Source organism: Eucalyptus grandis, chromosome 8, assembly GCF_016545825.1.
Source record: "Eucalyptus grandis isolate ANBG69807.140 chromosome 8, ASM1654582v1, whole genome shotgun sequence".
Classification (NCBI taxonomy): Eukaryota; Viridiplantae; Streptophyta; class Magnoliopsida; order Myrtales; family Myrtaceae; genus Eucalyptus; species Eucalyptus grandis.
Window position 1 is genome coordinate 12,525,389 of NC_052619.1, and position 27,126 is coordinate 12,552,514.

Sequence of the window (27,126 nt, forward strand, 5' to 3'; positions counted from 1 at the left end):
CATGAAAGAAGCTGGATGACCATTTCATCCGGGCAAACCACCGTGTTCTTCCCTAAACGATTGACTTGCATTGCTGAACCAGCAGTCTTCTGTTAACTGCTACAATATTGGCTCATACATCAAAAGATATATGTTCTCTTTCAATAGAAGCATATAGGAACAAAAACTTGCTTAATTTCTCTTGCACAGATGAATATGAAATAAAACAGTATCATACATTTAAGTACGATAAATATGATAATTGCACCCAAAACTCTCTCTGTACATAGGTTCCACTCAAACGAATGATAAACAGCCTTGTTATCAGGACAAACGACCTCTTTTTATCTCTTTGGGCCGAAAACAAAAAAATCTTGTCTTGGTTGTAATACGAGTAGATTCAGTTCACATGTCCAGAGGCTGCAAGATAAGAGAGCTGAATGCTGTAAGCCTCTTTGAGCACAGACAGTATCTGTGCAATGGTTGGCCTTAGTGATGCATCCCTCTCTACAGACCTCACAGCGATTTTTGCCACTTTCCTCATGCTTTCCACATCGAAACTTCCCCCTAAACTCTCATCCACTATCTCAAATGCACCTGCCTGCAAGTAGGGCTTTGCCTGCAAAATCTCACAGGACAAAGGATTTTGCACTGATCAGAGTTCCCTTCAATAGATAAGTAGAAACCATAACCAAGAGACATGGCTAGAATGCAAGAAAATATAGAAATATTGCCGGCTTTATGATTTCAAAATATATGAATTTAGTTATTTTGGCTCTTCTTTGTTGAAAGAAATAATTTGGAAAAAACAGAGACTCAAATCTGTTCATGTTTTTCTTCACTGATAGAGTTCATTATAAACAATATAATTTAGAAGGGAATACATTGAAGATGAGACAATCGGCTGAGACTTTTTGTTCACCAATTAGGCTCTCATGCAATCAACCAAAGTTGTGGAGTATATATTCCTGTCCTTTTACCATCAGTTGATAGTAGAATCATTTATCATGTAATTCTGCATCATTTGCAGGAACAAAGCAGAGCAGTGTGCCTTACCCATAAAACCAAATTGAAGGAATCTGGAGTTCCTGAATGATTTAACGGCTCTCGTCCACAGATGAGCTCCAAAAGCACAACTCCAAAGCTATAGACGTCGCTTTTCTCTGTAAGTTGTTGGGTGGAGTAATATCTACACACCGAACACACAATTAAGTAGTTACACTAGATATAGAACATCTGCCTTGACAGTGTTCAGAAGCATACTCAGGGTCGAGGTAACCAGCTGTGCCCTTGACGACAGTGGTTACGTGAGTTGCGTCTGGCTGGATCATTTGCTTAGAGAGCCCAAAGTCGCAAAGTCTTGCATTCATCTCCTTGTCCAATAGTATATTACTGCACTTGATGTCTCGGTGTATGATTCGAGGATTGCTTCCATTATGTAGATAGTCCAGTCCTGAGAAGAAAGACATTGACCATCAAGCTTGGAAGAGCGAGCTATCGATCTTTCATCAAAGGATCTTCCAACTATATTGAAGTTTCCAATGTAATAAGTCTCAGAAAAGAAGCTTATCCATGTACACCTTTTGCAGCATCAACAGCAATCTTGAGTCTACGAACCCAGCTTAGTGAGAATTTCCTACTGTTTGGACCTAAATTCACATTGCCGTCCATAAATGAACATCACTGAGAGATGATATGTAAGACCACACTAACATAATAGAGACAGAATTTTGTTGCAGAAACCCACCATACAGTTGATCAGCCAGTGATCCACCCGGTAGATATTCATAGACTAAAATCTGACGCTGCGACTCATAACAAAATCCTTCCAGACTGACAAGGTTCTGATGGCGGACTTGTGATAAGAGACGAACCTACGGAGATTGATAAATGTATTTAAGGCAATTAACCAACAGACTAGCGATAGAAAAATTGTCAGAAGATATATAAACCTACACATGAGCTAGATCAAGGTCACGAGAATGTAAGAATGATTTTCTTTTATACTTGACATATTTCAAACGCGCTGACTGATGCATGTAACATACAAAAGGGAGGGGTACCTGTTTTATAAAATCAGCATTCTTCTTTGATTTACTTATCATGCCACAGGCCACAATATTGTTCAAGACATGCTAGAAAATCTAAAGAATAACAAAATACAACAAGTTGACACCTGAAATAAGTGCTATATATTTGCTTTCAGGGAGGACCTCCTCACCTTCGTCATTGTTAAGATAACAGCTGAAGTTAAAATAGCCGAAGATTTTTCACGTTGTGTAAAGATGTTACCTTGAATTTTTTTGTCCACACGGTTGGACCCCATCAATGTTAGCATGCAAATGACTCAGAAAGGAAACCGCAAATGAGGTTGATTGTTCCGAAAGGAAAAATTTACAGAACCAACCTCATTTATGAAAGAATCTGCACCAAGTTGGGTTTTATCAAACCGCACTTTCACAGCAACTAGTTTTCCAACTGGAAGGTTTCCCAGGTACACGGATCCAAAACTTCCATGACCAATGACTTCTTTAAAGTTGTTTGTAGCTGCTTTTATCTCTTTGTAGGAAAAAATCTTAGCTGCATTCCAGTTTCTCACGTCTGCGACTGCCCCTGAAAATATTGACGGATCACACACCATGAGACTGAAATAATCTGTTTTCATCTGAATTTTGTTCGATGCTTTGGTTTACATACTTTCCGTATATGACATTTCAGTTCTTCCTCTCCTTCTGTACATGAATACGAAGAGCGGGATGAGTAAAATAGCTAGTGATACTCCTCCGGCTGCTCCGAGTATAATGGCTAAACGATTATGTCCCCCTTTGTTTCTCTCGGGAACTATTGTAACTTGCGGTGCCTCAATTGAAGGACTAGATGATGCATCACCGCACGCGGTTGTGGAGAAGGAAAGACACAAGTTTCCTGAGGTTCTGCAGAAACTTGACACCTCAGTGTAATACAAAATAATGGGCTAAAAGACCTCTCGTTTTGTTTGCTTTAGGAACCACTAGGAGTACCGGTTTCTTACCTGACCTCCAAGCTCTGTCTGTTCAAGGAATCTGGTAAGGTACCTTGTAGCAGGTTATTCTCCAAGTCCCTTGCAAAAGATAACAATGGAAAACGGATTTATTTTTGCATATTCTTTAAAAGGCCAGGTAATTCGTTTTTAACTCCACAAGCCCATAACCAGCTTACAGTAGGTGAAGGTCTTTCAGCTCTCCCAAGCCGTCGGGAACAACTCCGTCTAAGCTGTTGTTTTGGACGTCCCTTCATTATTTCAAAAGTAAAGAAGAGCCTCATTAGGTCTAATCATCGGTAGCCGACATATATTCGTAACTTTACAACCAGCAACTTACAGAACTTGCAGGCTAATCAAGTTCTCCCAATCTGAGCCAAACGATGTCAGTTTATTGAAGCTCAGGTTCCTGAAATACCAGAAAGCGTTTAAAGCCAAATCAACCTTCTCAACTATGTAGCAAGGTGTGCACCGGTGCACCGGTGAGAGATGCTTACAATTTCTCGAGATTTTGCAGGCTGTCCAAGTTCTGTATCTCACCAGCAAGTGACGCGTTATGCAAATCCCTGATGGCGAAACACGTGAGATGTAAGAGATTGCAGCATGCACGGATCATAACAAACTAACAAAGTGAGAGAACTTACAGTGTTTTGAGATCCAACAAGTCCCCAAATGTTGGACTGATAGACCTCAGATTGATGTCTGAAAGATCCCTTCAAAGATAGATAAACCAAGAAAAACATAAATTCCAGGGTAGATGCCAATTTGTGAAAAATAATAGTGTGCACTTATAAACTCCGTGGCATAATGTTTTTATACAGTGATGTTACTAGGCTTCCTTCACATCCGACATGATCCCACGGTTTTGGTGAGCAAGGATCATCTTCCCATCCCAGGTCCAGGCCAGTAAACTGCTCAATAACCTGAAGTGCTGAAACTGCAACAGAAGGAATTTAAAGGGATAATTATCATATAAAGCAAAAGATTCTGGCAAGCGGCGTGATTGAATTTGACATGTAGACACATTAACAGATATTTGCACCTGTAGTTGATGAAGCTTCTGGGGGAATGTCAACAAGTTCATACACCTCAATTGCATTAACCTGAGGAAAGAAACGTTTGCTCTTCAACGTCACGTTCAGCGACTTAATTTTCTTCCTCGTAACATATAGAGCACTGGCTGCTGAGGTTTTCACTGTATAGTTAGATTGCACTATGTCCCCGTTAATTATCACATCAAAAGATGGGGAAATAGGAAGGATCCCAGCGAAATAGAGGACGACATAATAGTCGCCAAGTGAGTCGAGAGGGAAGTTATACGTCAGGACTTCTTTTCGTGCCAAAACTCTGGCAGTTTGAAGAACAGCGGGAGGAGGACTCTCCGAGAGCCCCGAGAGATTAAACTCGACTTGAATTTTGAACCCAGTAGTCACATGGAATGGTGTGAAGCTCTTATCAGCATCCCATATTCGATCATAGGGATCTGCAGGGTACCTGTATTTCACGAATATTAGTTGCTGAAACTTTCTCAAGTCATACAACAATGTCACAATGCGAGAATGTGCATCACAGCATAACCAAAACTGGTTAAGAAAACAATCATAACATCAATAAGTACGTATTGCGCTACAAAAAGTTCGTATGTAACTCACTTCAACGAGCCATTGGTGTAACCGCTATCAATTCGATAAGACTTCCTGAGTAACTTATTCGGGTAATCCCCCATTCCACTTTTGTAAGCTTCAGGAGGAAGAGGCCGCACTTCGAGCAAAGAAATTACTGGAGTCCCACCATTCCGAATACGATGCAAGCAAAAAGAGAGTGTGTCCTTGTCGACCGGCCATATGAATTCTTCAGTCCAAGGATCATTAGTGGTCAGGTTAATAGTACGAGCCATTGCTGTCCCAAGAGAAACAGAAAATGCCGGTGGCTTCCCTCGTCCATCGTAGTTCTTGTACACAAATTGGCTTCTTACGAGAATTAAGGAGGATATATTCCTCACAGGCAATCTGTAACAGTTATGGACTTTGGAATCTGGGAAGAACCGAAGCGAAACACCAGATGAATTGCCCTCGATATTGTCAACATAGGTAGTCTTTCCTGTGCTTATGAAATCACTGTCGGTAATCCACCAGATGTTGGATGAATCCGTGTAATTGGTAGTTCCACCACAAGCTAAACTCAGAAAACCTGTCACATACACACAGAACATAGGATACAGAATTGACTGTTAAAAGAATATGATGGCAGCTCTAAAGATATGGCTGACGCTGTTGTATTGATGACACATTTTTCAGACAAAATTTTAGTAGTTATATGTATGTTCATCAGGAGGAGCATTGGCAACTTAAGATAGCACTAGTGTAACAGAAGCAACAATTTGGAGAAGAATCAAACATTTAAAACTTCATTGTTTACTGGAACAAGTGAAGGAGATTGATTCATTGGGATAGGTTCTTGGAGCAACCCTCTTGCATGATAGAAGTGACTAATTAGCACAATAAATTTGCTTGATTGCAAAATGCATACCGTCTTGATCACAGAAGCCAAGTGAACAGAAGCAACAAAGAAGAGCAAAGCCGACTGAGAATATCTTCAGTCCCATATGGTCGATCTTCTATTTGAGGACTTTCTTCTTTGAAGCCAAGGCAAAGTTCAAGAAACAAGCGGCTTTGAGGCTTTGAATGCGACAGATGAGTGAGAGCGATCAGAATTTCAGGTGTATATATGGCATTGCAAGAGAACAAAGCAGAGTCACCTATGAGTTTTCTTTGGTGGGGCAACAGGTTGTTTCAGAATAATGATTAATGACGAGGATTATCTGCTGATTACGGTTGAAGATGCAAGAATAGAACAGTTGGAGATGATTAAGGTGTGCTGGATCGGTAATAATTAAGCTTCTTTGTTTGTTGCCGATCAACACTTTTTCACTATGTTTACTTCTATTGCAACTACCACCATTACTAAAAGCAATAATATAGTAGTAGTTGCAAAAAGCAGCCAAGAGAAGGACCGAAAGTTAGTTAGCTTGCAGAAGAAGAAGATCATTTGGACTCAGTCACTGAAGTTCAAAAGCATTTACATATTCAAGAGACCATCGAATTCCCCGGATTTGCTTGGGGATAGGTTGGACTTTTGTCTCCCTAAAAAATCCGACACTTACCAAATCAACAGCCTGTTGTCCATACGACAACCATATCCGACTCGGTAAAACCGCATTAGGTGTACGCCGCCTCCATTCTCTTCACATCCTGCTGATGCCATTACAGTTTTTCTTGCCCGATTTCATGGGTCAGGGTTATAAATTTCAAAGATTTCAAGAGAACTCATGTGGTCTCTGGGAACATTTTCTTCCTGGGAAATGTTTTTGTATTATGTGAAACTCGGACATGGTATTTTGGCTTCACACGAGGAAAGGAAAAACTCTTCTAGACCACACGTGCAATGAAAAAAGGAAATGCTTAAATAGAACAATGAGACCATTCTTCCGTGCAGATAGGCACCTGCTTTCTCTTTTGAAATTAATGGGGTTTCTTGAACTGAAAGCCACTGAAAAAGAGAAGTGGCAGAAGCATCCTTTTGAAGAATATGCATGGATAAACGAATGCGCAGAAGTCAGTGTCGTCACTTTGAAATCAAATCCATCCGAGTCTCTTCTGCATTGTAATTCACCATCAGAGAGGACCGAAATGCATGTCTTTAGCATGCCGTCTGCTCGATGTTTTTCGCACGGCGACATCGGCATCGTGCATGCGGTGGTCGCTGACTCGCTATGGGAAAATTGATGACACGAATCATCATGACATTAATCGATGGACGCTTGATAGGCCAGCATCTGTGCAATGATATCGTGGCACTAAATTTAATTCCACCTTTCTGAAGCTCTTGCTTTCAGATTCGTCCTCTGGATTTCAGATGATGCTTCCTTTCTCTGAAAGGAAAGGTCCTATGGAGGACCCAATGCCCAGCAACCCTCATGCACGAATGATGAAAATCTCGTGTCACCTCACCAACCGCCCACACCAAGTGTAAAACATCTCATATTTTTTTTCTCTCGGATTTCAACTCGCATAAAATCTGATTCTATAAGGTTAAAATGACTTCTCAAGGATTCGGGATCAACTGTGGAGCTAGACAAACATTGTCAATCGGTGCAACATGTTAAGGGCAAAAGATTAACTTTGAACGCATGCCATTATAACGCTAGGTCATTGTCTAATTATTAAGCTTCGTAAGCTACCAACCTTAATCAAGCCCATCTGCTTCAATAGGAGACAATCCGATGTCAATTTTGGCTACTTTTACAACACAATCCATGGGGAGCCACTGACCAAGTGGCATTTGTTACGGGTAAGATACTTCCATTAATTTTGATTTTATACGTGCAACACATGAGGTATGCTCATGAAGTGTGCAAAAAATCTATCCGAAAGTTTTGTTAGATTGGAGCTTGTTGGAGTCAAGACCCAAAAAATTTATGGATTCAAAAAATTGAAATTTCAACATGAAATAATCGGAAAGAAACATCAGCTCAAAAAGGGGGTCGATGGACTCTATTGATCACAAGAAAGAATAGTTGCCAAATTCTCTCGCTTCTAGAGGGTTGTGCCGTAACAACAGAGCAAACCATCAAGAATTGGATGAGAAGTTTATTCACATATCCAAAGCAACAGGTTCCCTCATAATCCCCGCATTTTTTGGTCTAGGAACAGTCCAAGGAAGTGGATGGCCAGAAGTAAACGTTTACAAATATGTATCATATTTTGTGCCACTTTAGGACAGAACGTCGATATGTCCGAGTGGTTAAGGAGACAGACTTGAAATCTGTTGGGCTTCGCCCGCGCAGGTTCGAACCCTGCTGTCGACGCTTTTTCTCTGTCCTTCTTTTTTCATTTCTCCTGTGTGGTTATTATATTTTTGGCAGATGATTTGAGAAGTCATCCGAGGAATCCTGGAGCCTGTCTAAAGTACCGTTGCCTCCACTTTCGAAGGCGATTCCTTACAATTTTCACATTTCATTTGCTAGCATGCAGAATAGAGATTGCAAACTCAGTCCGACTCGCAAGCGGAGCTTTTCCTCACCTCGTTATCACAATAAATCCTCGATCTTCAAGATATCAACTCAACCTGGCAAGGTCTTTGATTGCCTGCAAATTGATCAATTCGTGATGTAGAACGGTGGGCAAATGCTTATATGGAAATCTTTGAGCATCAAAAGAGTGGGCCGCGGTCCCACAAATTGAAAAAAATTACAAGATATTTGAAGTTACCAATAGGTTACGATATGTGACCTCAAATTCAGGCATCATTTTCCTTGATTTTCAAGATGTCAAAAATTTTGGATGTATTTCCTTTGATTTTGCAAACGTTAGAAATTTCAAACACATTCTACAGATTTTCTAATAGTATTTTGAAAACTTTTCCCTTTATCAATATCTTTTCTTAATTCTGTTATTTGATTTTAGTTATTTAATTATATTCTAAATGACGACATTCCTATAAATAGACGCCTAAAATATTATAATTAAAATTTCATTATCCAAATAACATTATCTTTTGGAGTTCCTTTCCAAGCGTTTCCTCCCCTGCGTCATTTGGCCTCAGTTTCTTTGTCTGCATCATTTGGTATCAGAGCGCCATCTCTTTCAACCTCGCGTGACGGTCATTTGGAGTTTCTTTCTCTGCGTCATTTGGCATCAGAGCGCTATCTCTTTCAACCTCGCGTGACAATACGGGAACCTCATGACTTGTTAATTGGCATGACAGAGAGCTGACGGAGCGTTTCCTGCCAAGCATAGCATGGAAAAGCAAAACCACGCTTCATACGGTGGCCCCTAAAATCGTTAGGCCCAAACCCTTTTACCCGAGCCCGACGATTCCAGACGAATTCATCAGCTGGCCAATTTGCTGAGCAAAAGATTACGACACGATCCATCAAAACAGATTTATCGTCGGACACCGCATTGTCGGACATTCCCATTCCAGGAACATCCCAAGGCCCAGTTTAACGCTGCCGTATGACCGCCGGGAAAGATTTAGAGAATTAACCACGCACGAATCGTGTTCAAGATTATATTAAGGAGGTTCATCTACTAAAAGATGAGCAGTATTAACCCAAAAACACCGAGAATAGGCGCACAAAACATCACATTTCCGACTCCTCGTCTTCAGACGCATAAATTGTTTCAAGGAAATTCACGAAAACAATCTCAACAAAATTTGGAACAACTATCATCAAGCTAAACACTCAAAATCCTAGTACTTCACGGTCGCAAGGATGTCGACTTGAGAGCCAAGCTTCTCCTCTGCAGCCTTTTCAGCCTTCACTCTAAGCTTCGTCAACTGCTTCTTCCGCTCGTAGACGGCTTGAGCCCTTTCCTTTCTCTTCTTCTCGAGCTCCTGCGTGTCAAATGTAAAATCAAGAGTTAAAACCGACAAAGCGTGATGGAAAAAGGACAGAAAACAGAGTCTGCTGGCATTGGCTTTGACAATTTCATGCATCGTGCTGAAGGATTTCACCAAGCTGTGATCAGAGAGAAGACAAAGGACTATGTGTTCTTCTCAGCCTTTAGAGTGAGAAAACATCTTTACATCCTATGATATATAACCCTGTAACTAGCCATGATAAATTGCACATGAAAAAGCCTCTGTTTGTGTGTTGAGATAAAGGTCAAACGGTTAAGAGCACATACATGCACCTAGGGACTGAAGACTTGAAATAGGACAAGATATTGTGAATTGTACTGTTGATTTAACAAAAAATTGATATTCTACCATTCACTATGAACTGCCAGATATCAAGTTTTACCAAATTTCACTCATCCAAAACCAAAAGCCCTAGCTTGACTCGATCAAACATCCAGAAGAACGATACAAATCTTGTCCTATCTTTTCACCAAGTATGAGCAGCCAAGAAACTAGATTTGCACATTTTAACTGTATGATGACAAGCAACCTAGTAAAGAATTAGGGGTCATCATTTTGTAAGTAACAGATCAAACAATCCAATACCGAACTTATCTAACCAAAAGTAACGTTTCAGGTAAATCCAATATTAGAAGGCTAGCACAAAAGCCACCAACTCCAAATAAAGGAAAGCCAACCGATATGGCTATTATCTCTCCAAGAAACAGCATGAGCTAGCAATGCAGCAAATACTCACCCTGATGGTGTCATAATGGTTCCATCCCACTTCAGAAGACAGGCGGCCCAACAAGCAGTACTTGTGCCCCTTTTGAAGCCTCAACACCCTATATAGATCACAATGCAAATTAAACATTAAATTGACATAAGCCACAACAGAAAAGACAGTCCCAAAATGAACACAGCACAAATGGAAGCAAGAAACGTACTTGAGAGCATCAGGGATGACCATTCTCTTCGTCTTGTCATAAGGAGGAGGGACACCCTCATAAGCCTTCAACCGAGCGAGCGCACCTGCTCCCCTCTTGGTCTTATGCGGAATCATTCTGCAAATTCATATGAACCAACAAAGACTCAAAATCTCAATCCGAAGCAAGCTCGCAGGTCCAGCATTCACCACATCATTCCAGATTAGAGAAGGAAAAAACCTAAGAATCCATCGCCTATGAAATAACTATCATTCTGCAACCATTGTCCAGCTCTAGAGTCCAGCATCAGTAGCTCGAGCAACCTAAGCAAGAACTTATCATCGCATTGATGCATCCGCCACTATCCACAAAACTCACGGAAGCCAAAAGAAGCAACTAGCTATCGAAACATCATTTCCCACCATTCACAATCCCCACCAACACATCGAAATCGCAATCCAGCCAACAAACAACCATCTCAAGCGTCCTCGCGCCGATCAATAGTTGAAACGAGAGCTCAAAGAATCAAACAAACAGGCAGAAAACAACGACGTACCCGCGGACGGTGCGCCAGAAGACTCAAAATCACACGGACCAACAAAAACTCAAAATCTCAATCCGAAACAAACGCGCAGGTCCAGCATTCACTACATCATTCCAAATCCCCCAAAAAAACCTAAGAATCTACCGCCTACGAAGTAACCATCATTCTGCAACTCTTAGTTCCAGCTCTAGACTCCAGCATCAGTAGTTCGAGCAACCTAAGCAAGAACTTCATCCACCACCACACACAAAACTCGTGGAAGCTAAAAGAATCAACTAGCTATCGCAACATCATCATCTCCCGCCGTTCGCAACTCCAGCTCGGGAACGTCAGTTCAAGGCAACAAACGATCATTTCGGTCATCCTCGCGCGCCGATCGACAGGCGGAAAAACTGAAAACTCAATAAGGGAAGGCAATGACGAAAAACGACGGCGTAGGGAGTACCCGCGGACGGTGCGCCAGAAGATCTTGGCGGGGGCGCGGAAGTGGATGGGGCCGTGGGAGGGCTTGGTGTTCATGCGCTTCCGGAGGAACCGCATGTACTTCATCTTCTGCCGGACGAGGCCGCCGGACATGCAGATCTCCTCGCACCGGACCACCACCACGCGCTGCCCGTTCAGGAGCTCCTTCGCCACGATCGACGCCAGCCGCCCCAGCATGTGGTGCCGCGCGTCCACCACCACGCGCTTCGCGCAGATACCCGACCCGGACACCATCTCTCTCCTCTCCTCTCTCCTCTCTCTGGCAGCGCGGTGGCGAGAATCTGCGTTAAGCTTCGAAACCCTTCAGGCGACCGAGGCCTGCGCGGCTTATAAGAGGGGGGAAGTGATGGTGGAGCTAGGGTTTTCGTGGGTTTATGTTACGGTGCGGGCGTGCGTACGGTGACGATGGTGGGACGGTCTGGGCCGGCTGAGCCCAACTGCGAAATGCGGTGAGTTCCTGGCCCGGCCCGGACCGAATTCAGCCCCGTTTACGGCCCATCTCGGCCCAAATATAAGTAGGCGAGTTTTTCTGGTAATGAAATCGGAGGCTCGATCGCAGGGCCGAATGCCGACTGCCCTTCCCTGTAGGGGTGTGCATGGTCCGACGATTCCCGACCTAAAATCGGGAATCGTCTGCTAAGGAACCAGTTCCAAAAAATTGGAATTGGGATCCACATATTTGTTACATGGATCTAGTCTCACAATAATCAGACATACGGATGGACGGCTGTTGTCAAGGGTGATGGCGATTTTCAGGAGCGCCAAGTAGAGAAAGTGGTGAGCGGACGGACGAACGGCTACTGTTAAGGGCGATGGTGATTTTTTGAAGGGCTGAATAAAGAAAGAGATGGACGGCTGCTATCGAGGGTTTCCTCGCGAACCCTAGCCCAAGGGAGTGCTTGGGTTTCTTCTTCTCCTCCTCCTGCAAGTCTGCTTCTTCGCGTGCTGGCCTTTTGACTTTTTCCCACTAACTGCCCATTTTGGACATATTAACTTCTGGTTTTTGGACGTCTCCATTTGCTGGGTGTTTTGTTGAGGGGTTCATGCTTGCCTTTTGATGCTAGGTTTGTTAATTAGTAATTAATTTTTTTAATATTAAAAATTAATCGGTCCGGTCCGGGCGGCGGGTGGATGAATCCGCCCATGGAACCGGGAACCAGACCGGTACCCACCGGTTCCCTCAAGAACCACCGGTTTTGGGCGAATTCCAATTCTTATGCATACCTCTACTTCCCTGCCAGTGGAGCGCTGGAGAAAATCAAGGTCGATCCGGGACTCTTTTCAAGGTCTCGAGCCAAGAGAAAATTGAACTATGTTCTTCTTCCGCTACGGAACCCAATTGCCCATTGATTATACGAGCTTACATCTCTTTAATGCAGATAGGATTGCCGACAGAATGGTCCAATTAATGGGCCTAGGTCAATCAACCTAAAGCCCGAAACGGGTGGACCTGGGTAATCCTTTCCTCCCTTTGACCTCTAGCTTACCCAATTAGAGCATAGATCGATCCATCCAAGCGTGAACGATTCTAAAGAAAATTCGAAATGCATGGTAATTCAAGATCGGATTCGGGTAAGGATTTAGAGTGCGTTTGGTTCAACATTTCCAAAGGACTTTCAGCCTCCAAAGCTTATTAGGAAAATGCTAGACTGTTTGGCAATCATTTTGAAGTAACTTCCAAGTGAAAGTCAGCATTGAGAATGTTGAAAGCCCAATGCTAATAAGAATTAGCTTTAAGCTTTCAGCATTTGACCAAATGCTGAAATTTATTTATTTTTTTTCCAAAATTATCATCACTCATTCTTTAAATTTCTTATTTTGTCATTGTTATTATTTTTTAAATGCCAAAATAATGCTAAAAAAATCAAATTTACATAAATGCTAAAAATTTAAAAATATTTTGGTATTTTAAAAAATTATTTATATATTTGATTTTTAGCATTATTGTCAAATTTTATATTTAAAAGTTGCATACATTATTTTTTCAATTTAAAAATTAAAAAATTAAAAAATTTCCAACAAAGGATTTGATCTTTTTCTTTTTAAAAAATTATATATGTATTTTTTTTTTTAGCATTATTATCAAAATTTATATTTAAAAAGTTGCATACATTATTTTCTTTTCAATTTCAAGCAAATAAAAATTATAAAATTCCGATGAAGGGTTTCGTTTTTTTAAATTATATATGTATTTGATTTTGTTAGTATTATTGTCAAAATTTATATTTAAAAAGTTGTATACATTATTTTTTCAATTTTAAACAAATGAAATTTAAAAAAAAAAAAAACTAATATTAGTCACGCAAAGGGCTTTTCAAATGTGTTATCTACCAAATTGCATTTTTCTTAAAAAAATTTTTAAAGTATAATTTACCAAACGATCTTTGTATTTGACTAAAGTCCTTTACTCTAAATTACTTGATATTTTCTAATAGATTTTTAAAATATTGAACCAAATGCACCTCTTAACGTGACGAACACAAGCCGGCTTGCGAAAATCTGACTTTTCCTATCACTGTCAAGAGGGCCCGGGAGGTGGATCAGTCGTCACCTCAGACTGTGACATCAAACCATAAAAAAGAAATATTTCTAGCCTAACCCCAACTTTTCATCAACGAAATATTCAAAAGCTGGCATTAAGAAATGTCCAAATCGAGCGTGTCAAGATCGCGCTACCGAGACCGAGCGGTCCAGCACGAGATTCTGACGACCAGAATAAGATCACCAAAGAGACGCCAAAACCGGGGGCGAGCATCGAACCTGCGGATCTCACGAGGAGAATCCCACGTGAATCTGTCCAAAATTTTATGACCCAGGGTTAAATTTAGTACAGGAACCAAGTTCCTTGATCCTTTTCTCCGAAAATATGAGCTCCTGATTTGGTGGGTAGTTGAGGACGAGAGGCCCTTCTTCCCCTCCACCAACCCCAACAACACCCGATCGCCATCCGAAAATCTGCCATTGACCTGAAGCGAGGAAGCCCCCCCAACCCATTTTTGGCTGTTGGGTCCCGAGTTTTTCCACCTCTGCTTTTGGTTCCCCGCTCATAAGGGGAAAAGGGAGGGGCAGGGTCGATTCAAGATCTTTCTTTCGACCCTTTTGCGAATTTACTTGCTTTTTGTCTCCCTCCCTCTGGGTGGAAGCGAAAGAGCGAGATGGGGGGAGAGGGCAAGGTGTACACTTTGGCTCAGGTTTCCGAGCACAACACGTCCAAGGACTGTTGGCTTGTCATCGATGGCAAGGTGCGTCGGATTGATGATCGTGGTCGTTCTTCTTTTTCTGTTCGATGGGTTTTGTTCGTTTGTTTTGAATGGTTTCGTTTAGGCGTGGCTAGATCTAAGAGTGAATCTTGGTGTGTCGGGATGATTCGGTGGGATCTTCTTGATTACCCTTTTGGTGGAAGATGGGTGTTCTTCTCGTTGGTTCTGGTTTCATACTGTTATGTTTCTGTCATGATAGTGGATCAGCTTTGTTTTGTTGAAATATGGGCAACATCTAATTTATCTGGAAGGTCTATCGATGTGCAGCATAAACCTTTGGGAGAAGGACAAGCTTATTCACCGCACTGGCACATTAGTTGCTTTTACTTCCTACTTGTCCTGTGACGGTGGATTTGATGCGCGAATGCCATGCCTTTTGTGTTTTAGGCTTCATAATTAATGCTATCGGACTAGTGATTGTTTTACACGAAACAGATTCTACAACTTTCCATTTGCTTGGCATAAGGGTGTCACTATCTGTCATATTAGTCTCACGGGCGGAATGCTAATACAACTACTGATCTTAAAGTTATTTGGCCCTCTCGAAGTTTAAGACCTCACCATGTCTTTACAGTATCACAACCATGGCTTTAGGACAAGTTTCCTTGATAAATTTGAGCTGTTTCTGATGTTGAAAACATCTGAGAGTGGTCTGTGTCAGCCTCTATTGCGGGTATCAATCTTTGGGTGCTCAGAGAAGGGCACATGTGCCTGTCTATTCGTTCATCTTTGGTTGTTCTCACACCATATTCTGATAGAGCTGGATACGTGTACCTTATGCATTCATCTGGGGCTGCAGATAATGTGCAAGCAGTCCTCACCTGGCTGTTCAGCCATTTGTATGTGAATCTAACGGTGTAGAAAGTCTGTGCCAGTTTCTGTGTTGAATGTATGATAATGGGAGCTTGTAATTTGACTAAGCATGTTGGTATCATTTGAGCTCTTTCCTATCGATTGACCAACGACAATCATTAAAAGTAAACTTTTTGGATGGCTTTGGGAGCTCAAACACCTGCGAAATTGTTGGAATAGGTCTATGATGTGACTAAATTTATGGAAGATCATCCTGGTGGTGACGAGGTCTTGCTCTCCTCCACAGGTAACAAAGATGTTAACGAAATCCAGACTTGGAATATTTCCTTTATCCTTTAAATTGTTTTGATCAACAGTCCATTAGGTCAACGGTCTTGTTGATCATTGTCTGTACCTTTTCACAGGGAAGGATGCGACTGATGATTTCGAGGATGTGGGTCATAGTAGCAGTGCCAGAGCAATGATGGATGATTTCTATGTTGGCGAGATTGATGCATCGACGATTCCTGCTAGGACCAAGTACACTCCTCCGAAGCAGCCTCAATACAACCCTGACAAAACTCCAGAGTTCGTCATTAAGCTACTGCAGTTTTTGGTCCCCTTGCTGATATTGGGATTGGCTTTTGGCGTTCGCTTCTACACAAAATCTGCTTGAAGATGACAGCCTACGGCCAAATTGGAAAAGATTCTTACAGAAAGTCGCTTGCTCTCTTCGAACTTGGATTCGTGTGCTTTCGGTTGATGTAAGACATCTGGTGTTTTCATAATTTCATTGTCATCATGCTCCTCGTTGGTTATCTCCTGTCAGGAGCTTATTGGTCTGTTCCTTGGTACCGCTTGTTTGAAAGATCTTTTCGCCCTGCACTGGCTTTGTGAAAGCTGGTGATATATTCAGAGACTTGATCAAGCCCCATGCGTAGGAGCGTACGAGTGAAACCTTATGGGTGAAATCTTATTACGTTCTGGTCATGATCCAAAAGAGATTCCTGCTCTTTGGATACACATAGATTTCTTGCATCGCACGGTTCCTGCTTGCTGCTGGATTTTTTTCTATGGTCCTTCTGACCAGAACTCGATGAATCCAAAAGTGGGTAATTCGATAATAAAAGTTACCGGCATAGAGGGACTGAACTCTCGTGCGAAAACTATTTGTGCGCTGTCACGTGATATCCTGTGGAAGCGTTTCTTGATAATGGGATCCGCGGACGACAGATGGAGATGTACTAATAAACCTAAATTGGGACTAACTTGGAACCAGCAAAAGAGATATCCTTATTTATGCGTCATTACCTGCCAAAACTTAGAAGAAAATGATGGAGAAAATAAAAGGCAAACGATCCTAAACTTCTGATTTATACACACTAGGTCAATCTATTTCGATTCTATACAAATGAGGGAGTATAGTTGCTTCTAGATCAAGCTGGGGACAAGCTACAGCATAGCCCTCCAAACCTTCACTTTTCGTCAAGAGTCATTTTCTACAGAACGAGATAGAGATCAATAGACTATTTTTGTAACATAACCTCAAAAGCAACTCAACACGTTACAACTTCCCACCCTCGCTGTGTTAATGGCTATGCATCTTCCACAACGTGGAATTTTTCATTCTGGTAAATCAGAAGCAGCAACACTTTGGACTCTACTTCCATATCTTGACAGAGCAGTCGTGACTCGCAGAGGCAACCATTCCAGTCACAGGCGACTGTGCCAAAGCTGAGATAATATTCTCATGCGCTCGAACAGACAATTTCTTGTTCTCAGCTATGTTCCACAGCTCCAAGGACTGCACATAAATTTGAATCAGTCAGCCACAAATCACAATTTCTATTCTTGGCTTCTAAGTTAACCTGAGGTATATGCTTTGCGACTACGTTGATGCAGAGTCATGAGGCACAGAACATGCTAATGGCTCACCCTAATTATCATTTTTATTATGGTCAGTAGTTCACACTGAATGATTTGGTATACTCATGAAGACAAAAACAGAGATGGCGATTAAATGAAATGAACAGTTGAAATGATGTGATTAACTGGTATTAAAATTTAGCTCTCCGTGAGAACTGAGATTGCCAGAATTGGTAAAGCTGCAACTCAAGATGGACAAGGATGGTTTCAATTAGTATGCACCATCTTTTCCCTCTTTTTTTTTTTTTTTTTTCCGGGGGGGGGAAGTACAGGAGAGTGAAGGTAAGAAATAACCGAAAACTAGATGGATGTTCATAAGATGAACCACTACCATGCCAAACTCTCATTCACACTAAAGCATACTATCTACATTATAAATTTAAGCGCATTATCTTGGACGTATATTTAAGAACATGATCTATCAGACTTCATCCACCCTAGTCCATCGAAAGCAAATGAGCTGCTGGATATAGACTGAGAAATTTAACACAAGATAGATATACTACCGAGAATCCACCAATCACCAAGAGATTGGGGTAGCTGGGATGAAATACACAGGAGTGGAATTGGTTTTCTATTGAGCTCAGCTCCTGGATGCACTCTCCTCTAGTCAAGGACCAAATCTTTACCAGGTTCTGACTGACAGATGCCAAGCGATCTCCACTTGCATCCCAGCTGATATAGTTTACCAAATCAGGATGTCCCTGGGATTGAAGTCAAACATGGCAAGATTGCTTTATTCAGAATGTGCTTCAATGGTTATAAATTCAGATAATTTCACCATCACTGCATTTCATTATGATCACCAATATGTACCTGCAATGAGCGAATTTGCCGGTCAGTTTCGACGTCAAAGATGGTTACGACTTTGTCTGATGCTGCTGCCAGTAGCTGTCCAACTCTTGGCTGAAATCTTACTTGTGCGGTGCCTCCCTACATCAACAAATAAAGCACACAATGTAATGATTATCTAAGGCATCTAAGAATTACATGAATACAAAACTCGGAACCAACCTTGGATATTCGTTTGCATGAGAATGGATTGACGCTCCAATAGCGGATTTCATTGTCACTATCACAGAAACATAAGAGGTCGGTCTTATTTGGGTGGAAATCGAGTGACATAACTGGTGAACTATGGGAAGTATAAGCCTCCACACAAATATTTGGCTGCAACAACACATAAGATGAGAAAACTGCATTAGTCAACATTTAGCAAAATTTCATCACATATCAATTTTCACCAAAAGAAGAGGGCAAAAATTTTTATACCCATTGTGTTTCAGTAAGTGACCTCTTGTACTTTGATTTTGGTGATTTTGGTTACTTTCCATGTAACTGAAAATAGTTATTCTGTCCCAACTTCATTGGATTCTAAGGGAAGCAGGTTAAATCCTCTGTGGGACTACCACATAGGATATACTTCCGTAAAAAACTATAAGAGAAATTTGGATGGAAGCTGCCTTTACTGATGCAGAAAGTACACAGATCAAAATCACCAAAATTGAAGTGCAATAAGTCACTTATTCGAACCTGAGTACAGGAGCTGTGTGGTAAGATAAACAAAGGCTTTCAAACTGAAACCACATGCACTGAGCATACAATCGTACATAATAATGATGGAGCTTAAGGAAATAGGGAAGAAAGAATTACACGTGCAGCATCCCAAAGTCGCACGGATTTATCAACTGAAGCTGTCGCAAGTTGAGACGAATTTGGTCTAAAGCGAATATCGGTTATAACTGATTTGTGCTCCTCAGGCGTGCTCACCGTTAGAAGCGTATTCATGTTCCAAATGACCACCTAAAAGAAACCCAAAGACTTTAGAATACCATAAAACTTTGCCAGTTGATTTGCTCATTGTCATGTTCTATTTTATTGCTCCTATAATGGTGACAATAGATGTGCAAAGGTGAAGAGAGAAAATCTATTGCACCAAAAAAAAAAAAAAAAAAAAAAAACATGTGATATAGGTCGGGTTGCCTAGAAGAAATTGTCCTTGGAATTTTTTTTTTTTTTTTTTTTTTTTTTTTTTTTTTTTTTGAAGAGATGGAAATGTAACCATCTATGTAAAGGCTACCATCAGCGGGACAAATGTTCATTAGAGAAACAGCTTCCCCAAACAAAGAATTCCAGTCCATGCTTCCATTATTTGTACCTTCTTGTCATGACCACCACTAGCGAGTAACTTTCCATCTGAAGAGAAATGACAGCATGTGATTTTGCTATTTCTTGTTCTTATACAACCAACTTCAGCAAAAGTGAAACCTGCATTAGAGAATGACATGGCTGGAGTAAGAATACAAAAGATCACTAGGACTTATCACATAAAAAGGAAATGCCAGTCAATTACTCTTAGAGGACTCTTTCTGAGGCTCAGGAGGGCTCAGCTTTACTGTTCCATAAACATTACTTCCGTCTCCGCTCTCATGTGACAGAAGAGATTCCACATTATCATCCAAAGACCCAACATCTCCAAAACGTTCCGCATCTTCCTGCAGAAAGAGATAACTTTTACATATATCCTAAGTTCCTTATGGAGATATTCTCCAATCCAGAATCTGATTACAAAGAACATCGATGTCGAACATACACTTCTAGAGTTTGCTCACTCAAGAGCCTTAAAAGAAATAAATACACTCAAACGGTACCAATTGACAAAAGAATATCACCTTACTAAATGCAAATTTAGTACTTTAAAATGATTTGTTGCTCAGATTGTCTAGGTCATTATGATGTGAACAATTTTTAAGTCATACCAGTAGGTTTGTTGAGGATGCAGGACCTCCACTCCCCTCAGGGGCATGAATGGTCATGCTTTTTGCAGCACCATTAGTGCACTGTAGACTGCTTGCTGTATTTACTCCATCACCAGGTGTGTGAGTCGATGGTGGAGAGCTTGGTGAAGGACACGGTCCTGTGCCAGTGCTGTTAGCAGCCCCTGAAGATGAATTTTGTTTTCTTTTCCTATTCTGCATTGTGTAAATGACAAGGTTGATGATTTTCAAACTTATATGGACGCTGGAGATCTCTCAATATTTTGTCCTGAGAATTGAAACACTACTATGCCCCGAATGAGAAGTTCAGGTTTCAGATTTAAAAAGAAAATCACAGAGGCAGTCACAAATCTGGCGCACTAAGAACAACCAGTTGCAGTTGCTGCCACTGCATCTAAAAGACATTGCGTTCAAAATGACAACACAGACACAAACATAAAGAGACACATGCATAGTAAGATACATGGAGGGAAAAAGAGAAGAGAACTGAAAAGCTCATATTCAAACGCCCATTGATCAAATCAAAGTGTGGTAACAGATCAATATTCACAAGAAGGCATGGAACTAGGCAAGGAATTCCAGAAAAAGCTATTTTTGGAGATGTTAGAAAAACGATCCTAAAATAATAGGCATTGTGGTCCTAAGTCATGGGAATGAAGAAAGTATTTACTATTAGAGCGTCTGTGATATGTAAATGTTTACTCCATCGTTGTCTTCAAGAAGTTATGGACCTTTAGATACTGGAATCTAGAAAAATTTCACCTAATATCTTGCTCTGCATTAAGTTTTGATGAAATCCCTCTACAGAAAGAAAAAACCTACAAGAATTATAGCATGTCATATTCACTGATAAATATTCATATAAAAACACCTCTTAATTTATGCCTTGAGTTATTGGCTGCCTAGGGCAAGAACTGTGTAATTGTAAGCATCTAAAACATTGCGTAATGTAGTTTCATATATTAGTATTTTGGTGTAAAAAGTCCAACTTATTCAGCAAGCTTTCACAAGAGGACTTACCACTGACATAAGCATTTAAAATTTTCTGAACGACCAGAAGATGATGTGGCAAACTAGATTGCACTCTATATAATAAGAAAGATTACCTTTGGCGAACTTGATCGCACTGGAAAGCTTGTAGATCCATCATTTTTTGTGGATTGATTATCTTTTCCATTTGAGCCACCTCTAGGCAGTCCACCAAACCGCCGGGAATCCATGTCACTTAAGGTATTTGAATTCCCAAGACCACTTTGTGCCTGAGGTTGTGCCTGGGGCTGCTGTTGTGATGTCAAGAGAAACTGATTTTGGTTTGGCTGGGCAGATTTCTGCATTTGACCACCAACATTTGACCGTATTTGATCAAGTCCCTATAAATTGCGGTAGATTCCTAGGTTAAGGTGAAACTTATAGAAAGAAGAATGGTTGGAAAAAGATACTCTTGGACTGGGAAACTGTAAGACTTACGGTTAAAGGCCAACCTTTCAGAGGAAGGCCAGTTAGCCCTTGATTTAATCCTGAAAAACAAATTTAAAATCACTATGAGACAAAACAAAATCCTAGTATGATAAATCTCACATAGATGCACCCAATCTCCATCAATTTTCATCTAAAAATGCCAACTACAACCCAATTAGGTGATCTCAAAAATTACATTTTAGGAAGTAACTATTACTGAATCTACTCAACAAAAGGGGAAAAATCGTTATTGGACCTTCTACAAAAGCAAATATCACATTTGGCATAAAAAATAAAACAATCTGCTAGCAGACACTACCAGTACACAGGTGTTTAAGGACTTGTTCTTTACGATTCTGTTTGGAAAAGGGAGGAGAAAGAGGGGAATGAAAATGATAGTGGAAAATAAGAGAGATTTTAAGAGAAAATTTACAGGAAAAAAAATGGACAGAAAATTTTAAATTTCAGGCATTTTCTCTCCAAATTCTATTCCACAAGCTCCCAAACATAGAAAAAAGGTAAACATAAAATGTTTCATAGTACTATATGGGAACAAAAGTTGAACTTGAGAGCAAAAGCAAGAAACGTTAAGGAACATGCAATCTCATAACTACTGAGAATTCATTCTTAAACCAGATCATAACTAACAACAGACTTAGCAATTCTTCTATAAGCTGCCATCCACCACCAGGACTCAGTCCCCGAGATTTCTTATTCTTTTCTCTCATGAGAATTCCAAATTCAGCCAAAAGCATTACAACCTATACTATTATTCCAAAAGAAAAGGCATTACAATAAACCATGCTCAAGACGGCCGGAAAGCAAAAGTAGACCATGGGCTACATAATATAACCACAGTGGACTCCCACCAATAGATGCAAGATAGCATGTATATAGCCAGAGCCAGATGTAAAAATCTGGATAAGTCAATTAGATGAAGCTCTCAGTTCTGTGCATACTCCAAAGTTGGTAGTTCAAAAGTATAGCTGCTTTCAAATGATAGGAGTAATGCATCCATGCAAAAGGCATAGTAGGTTAAAGATGCAGTCTGCAGCTATTATCAATGAATGTCCAAGATTTGAGGAAATGGTCCCTTCCGCTTAGCGGGAACCAATGTTCAAGTACTGCTTGCTTATCACTACCATATAATTACGAGCAAGGAAGAGCTTTGAGTCTGTAATTCTATTTCTGAAGGAGATTCTGTAGCACACAATTATGCAACAAAATTTTATAGAACTACGTCTGGGTCCCAGAAGATTGTGCTGTAATAATTATTGAAGTTTCTTTTTTTTTTTAAGCAAAAAGAGATTTCTCATGTTCAAAGGCACCATTAACTAGGCCAAGGAACATACCTGAAGGAACAGGACTCGATTTTGATTGTAGAAGTTGTCCATATATAGATGAAGGATCCATGGCTGAAGACTTTTGAGTTGCACCCACGTTAATTTCACTTTTGACATCCTGCAAGCTCCATTGATTGCATAACTGGAGAATTATAAAGTATTCCAAGATCCAACCTGTTACAACCAAACTAATTGAAAAAAAAGGATGGACAAAAAAGATGATGCATTTCAAGATAGTTCATACGGTAGCGAGGGTAGATTGTGGTGCCGTTTGCTGCAAAGATGATGGCATGGTCACAGTATTAGCTTGAATCAACTGGCTGAGTAGATAAAAGATTAAGAAAAGTCAGCTGTTCAATTTTTATCTATTAGGAGAGAAGATATTAGGTTCATGTACAAAGCTACGCAAGTCCTCTTTACCCTTGACGATCTGTTGCTGCTTTCATATGGGCCATTCTATTGGCATCAATCATAGCTGGAGAAGTTTCTAAATCCATCGCATGAGGGTGTTTCATGCGTTCCCCGTACATCATCTTCATGGCCAACAGACTTGGTGATGCCTGCCCCATCATTCCTTCAGAGTGTGCATTGTTGAGAGAACCACCAAGAGTGGGATGATTAGGATCCCTCCGCTGTAGCTGTGCATTTCTCTGCTGCACAAGTTGTAAATGCTGCATTTGAAGCTGTTGTTGCTCCCTAGCCTTTACTTGCTGTACCTGAATTTCACAAACCAAATACTCTGCATCTTCAGGGAATACCGACCCATGGATGAACGGAAAATGTTGACCAACGACAAACCTCTATGTAAGCTGCAGCAGCATCAGAATGCTTGGCATTTGTCCTTGCAATGAATATGTCCCAGAAGACAGACCACCACTCAAAGAGAAATCCTCCCGGTGCATCAATAGCTACACATTTGAAAAGCTAAGTAATTAACACAAAGTAGACCATGATTTTGAGAGATCATATATCACCTTGGCCACAGATGAAAATACGCAAGTTAGACTTCAAAGAATAAAGAATTACCTACTGGTTCAGTGGCAACTTTCCCTTCAGTCATAAAAGCTTTAGCAGATGCGTGCAATTTTCTCTTCAACATATAATCGTGTATGTATACATCAAGCCTGAAGGAAGAAAAGTGCAAGACCGAAACAGAGTGTTTATAGAAGAAAATTTAATGAACAAAGCAATCATGTATGTACACATAAAGCCTGAAACGGAGTGCTCATCAACAAAGTGCTCCCTTATAGAAGAAAATTTAATGAACAAAGTAATCGTGTACATGTACATCAAGCCTGATGGAAGAAAAGTGCAAGACCGAACCGAAACAGAGTATGGAAGAAAATTTAATGACCTCCCTCCTCCCCCCCACACCCCCCACCCCCACCCCCACCCTCCTCTCTTTAAAATTGTCCAGAAAACTTGTGATTGAGTCAGCTCTGAGCAGGTATTCGATGCAAACTGCCATTAGCAACTATATATAGGGAGTGACTTGTTAATGAATTGCATTCAACAGTGAGCGCTGCAACAATGACAGCTTAATGTTGCTCCTCTTGACTCTTTGCAACATCGTCCAGTCCTTTGGTTTCATGGCCACCACCTTTCAGTTCAACAGAATTAAATAACACTATAAGCAAAAACTTACATTTTATCGGCTTCCCAGTTACTTTGCGCCATAATAGCACTTGAACTTCAGCAGATGGAAACAACGGATATCTGCAATCAACTTCAGAAAGTTGAGTATTTCAAAATTTATAAACATATCAGGAAAAAAGAAATTTAGTTTAACTCCATTCCCGCTGCTAAAGGAAGCAAATTTCATGCGTCCCCTCCTCCCCTCCACACAAGCGAGCAGAACACAAAGGCTCAACATTCAAAGTGCTTCACGACAGTCACAAACTACGAAAAGGAACATCCCCGTAGACTTTACGTCGTTGACGAGAACCCTCAGAATTCCGAGAATCTAAACCTCACACCGCCTCAAGCGAAGCAACTCCGTCACTAAGCAATCCAAACACTCCTCCCCCCACGCAGTCAAACGGACGCACAGTCCAACCACACAAGCAACCTCCGACAATCACCAGCAGAACCGAAACTCGAGAAACCTCACCTCCCTCAGGGTCAGAGTCTCCACGCACCAGCGCCGCGCGCCACCATCAGCGCGGCGCGATCTCCGGCCGAAAGAAGACCGCCGAGCGCCGCGGCAATCGGCTCGAGACCAAGCCGAGCCCCCGGCCGCAATTCAACGGGACCGAAGCGAACACCGACGCGACCGGCCGGCCGGCCTCGCACCCGCGGAAGCGATCGGAGCGCCGGGAATTCTCCGGCGAACGGGCGTCCGACGGCGACGGCGACGGCGGCGACGGCGGCGACGGGCGAGCGAGGGAGAGGGAGAGGGAGAAGGGAAGGATCGTTGGTTCGTTGGAGTGAGGAGGGAGGAGAGCTGGACCGGGAAGCTTTAAAACAGCGAAAGCGAAAAAAGTGGGAAGGAATCCAGCGAGGAGTCAGGGTCATGTGGGGGAGATTTTTCTTAGCTCCCCCTCCCTCTCTTTTCCTTTTCGCTTGCCGAGCCTCAGCCTCGGCCCGACCGAGCCTCCAGGTCCGGTGCCGAGTCACGTGACGTGTCGTTGCCTAACTAATATCATAATATGATATGAGATGAGACGAGATATTGGAATTTCAGTGCCACGCTGGAACGGGGAGCCGTCCATCTCAATATCTCGGCGCTGAATTTTCTGAAATATATGTCCGTGAGTAGAAAGCACATGAAATTTTTTTTAAGAGATCTCCATCTTTTCTTTTTTTTTTCGATAGTTTCTTTCTATTTTTTATTTTTCAAATATTTAGTAATAACAATGGTTTTGCTTAATCTTTTAAGTGTTGACTTTTTGTGTACACGTAAGGGGGTACGCATGTTTGTGAATCGTATTTATGTCGGTTATTCGTGTTGTTGGTTCAACTATTCGTGGAGATAGTTTGAATCCAGCCCATCAAAAAAAATAGTTTGGACACGACAACTTGACATGTATGTGTTGTATAGCGTATTAGTCTATGACTTGTTCGTGTCGCGCAAATTAATACTATTGTGACATGTCATGAATTGCGGGCTTTGATTTCATCTGCCATTAATATCTTTCATTTAAGATATACCAAATTGATGGGACAGTCAAAATACTTAATATTAAATTATTAGTACATTTTGATAATTAAATTTCCCGACATGGGGTCGTGACAAAGAGAGCATGTGGTCCTTTCTAGCTAGATGGGATGGTGACAATGAACCATTGATGTTTATATGGCATGCACTTCTATTTAAATGGAAGCAGCCTGTTAGTTCTAGTTATTCACGCATTGAATACTTAACACAAAATATAAATGGGCTGCATAATAATATACATTTTCGTGTCTAAGAGCGATGAGATTTTAAAATGATAATACACCAAATATAAAAATAAAAAGGGAACAAATCGGCTTCTACTTATTATTTAAAAGTATCCAAATTTACAAAAATAATCTTGCATGAGAACTCAAATGCATCGTAATAAAAATAACCAAACTCGTTAGAGAAGTGATAGAGAGAGTATATTACGAAGATAAACAATCAGACGATAAAATAAATAAAATGAGGAAACAAAAAAAAATATCAAATTTATGTGTTTTGATCAATGTAACGCATGTTTCTTACTACTACAAGATTTATTGACCTAACACTAAAAGCTCCTCTTAAATTGCTTAAGAGTGCAATTCACGAAGAAGCCACCTCCTAATCAATCTAAAAAAAAAAAAAAACTCCACTTCTTACATATCAACATAAATAAATTTGGATAAACTATTTTTTCTATTTTTTCTTACCCACCGGTAGCCAAGGCGAGAGGGCGAGCTCGCCCGGCGGGCGAGGCACGGCCGGGCCACCGCCAGCGAGGCCGAGGCGGCGAGCAGGCGAGCTCCCTAACGCAAAATGAGGAATTGATTCCGGGCGAGATCAGCTCGCCACGGCCGTCGCGAGCTCACACAGTCCGGCGAGGCCGACCTCGCCCGGCGGCGAGCGAGCCTCGGCCTCGCCGATGGGCGGGCGAGGCCGCCGGCCCTCGTCGCTGGATCGCCATGGCCATGGCGGCAAGCCAAAAGAAAGAACAAAAAATAAGAGAAAAAGAAAAAGAAAAAAGTGTTTCGATTTGTGTAAAAAGAAAAACAAAGTTTTTGTTTCTTGTTTT

General features: G+C 41.2%; 4 protein-coding genes and 1 non-coding gene across 6 annotated transcripts; 2 read left to right on the forward strand and 3 right to left on the reverse strand.

Moving 5' to 3' along the window:
• Positions 1–115: 115 nt before the first annotated feature.
• On the reverse strand, positions 116–5,710 carry LOC104416318 (probable LRR receptor-like serine/threonine-protein kinase At5g48740). The gene is made up of 16 exons (XM_018861690.2): positions 5,528–5,710; positions 4,651–5,188; positions 4,041–4,492; positions 3,818–3,935; positions 3,643–3,711; positions 3,496–3,564; positions 3,339–3,407; positions 3,178–3,249; positions 3,011–3,079; positions 2,677–2,912; positions 2,387–2,592; positions 1,727–1,853; positions 1,560–1,628; positions 1,243–1,432; positions 1,036–1,168; positions 116–598 (listed from the first exon to the last, which is right to left on the reverse strand). Exons 1-16 carry the CDS (start codon positions 5,601–5,603, stop codon positions 380–382), a joined length of 2,712 nt encoding a protein of 903 aa, XP_018717235.2. The 5' UTR covers positions 5,604–5,710; the 3' UTR covers positions 116–379.
• A 2,073-nt stretch (positions 5,711–7,783) lies between these two features.
• Positions 7,784–7,865, forward strand: TRNAS-UGA. The gene has a single exon. It is a non-coding gene; the product is annotated as a tRNA-Ser (tRNA).
• A 1,176-nt stretch (positions 7,866–9,041) lies between these two features.
• On the reverse strand, positions 9,042–11,683 carry LOC104456543 (60S ribosomal protein L13a-2). The gene is made up of 4 exons (XM_010071354.2): positions 11,319–11,683; positions 10,351–10,467; positions 10,161–10,248; positions 9,042–9,397 (listed from the first exon to the last, which is right to left on the reverse strand). Exons 1-4 carry the CDS (start codon positions 11,588–11,590, stop codon positions 9,254–9,256), a joined length of 621 nt encoding a protein of 206 aa, XP_010069656.2. The 5' UTR covers positions 11,591–11,683; the 3' UTR covers positions 9,042–9,253.
• A 2,444-nt stretch (positions 11,684–14,127) lies between these two features.
• Positions 14,128–16,379, forward strand: LOC104456544 (cytochrome b5). The gene is made up of 3 exons (XM_010071355.3): positions 14,128–14,598; positions 15,649–15,715; positions 15,834–16,379. The coding sequence occupies exons 1-3, from the start codon at positions 14,512–14,514 to the stop codon at positions 16,082–16,084; spliced, it is 405 nt and encodes a 134-aa protein (XP_010069657.1). The 5' UTR covers positions 14,128–14,511; the 3' UTR covers positions 16,085–16,379.
• Positions 16,380–16,752: 373 nt separating this feature from the next.
• LOC104456545 (transcriptional corepressor LEUNIG_HOMOLOG-like) lies at positions 16,753–25,351 on the reverse strand. Of its 2 annotated transcripts, none has more exons than XM_039300977.1 (17): positions 25,023–25,351; positions 24,558–24,628; positions 23,939–24,036; positions 23,711–23,820; positions 23,333–23,628; positions 23,157–23,232; positions 22,922–23,054; positions 21,579–21,628; positions 21,218–21,481; positions 20,094–20,306; positions 19,688–19,829; positions 19,493–19,602; positions 18,988–19,137; positions 18,349–18,504; positions 18,151–18,267; positions 17,841–18,038; positions 16,753–17,212 (listed from the first exon to the last, which is right to left on the reverse strand). In XM_039300977.1, the coding sequence occupies exons 2-17, from the start codon at positions 24,587–24,589 to the stop codon at positions 17,069–17,071; spliced, it is 2,289 nt and encodes a 762-aa protein (XP_039156911.1). In that variant the 5' UTR covers positions 24,590–24,628; positions 25,023–25,351; the 3' UTR covers positions 16,753–17,068. The 2 variants fall into 2 exon arrangements, with proteins under 2 accessions (XP_039156911.1, XP_039156912.1); XM_039300978.1 differs by having other exon boundaries at positions 22,922–23,030; positions 25,023–25,349.
• Positions 25,352–27,126: the final 1,775 nt, after the last annotated feature.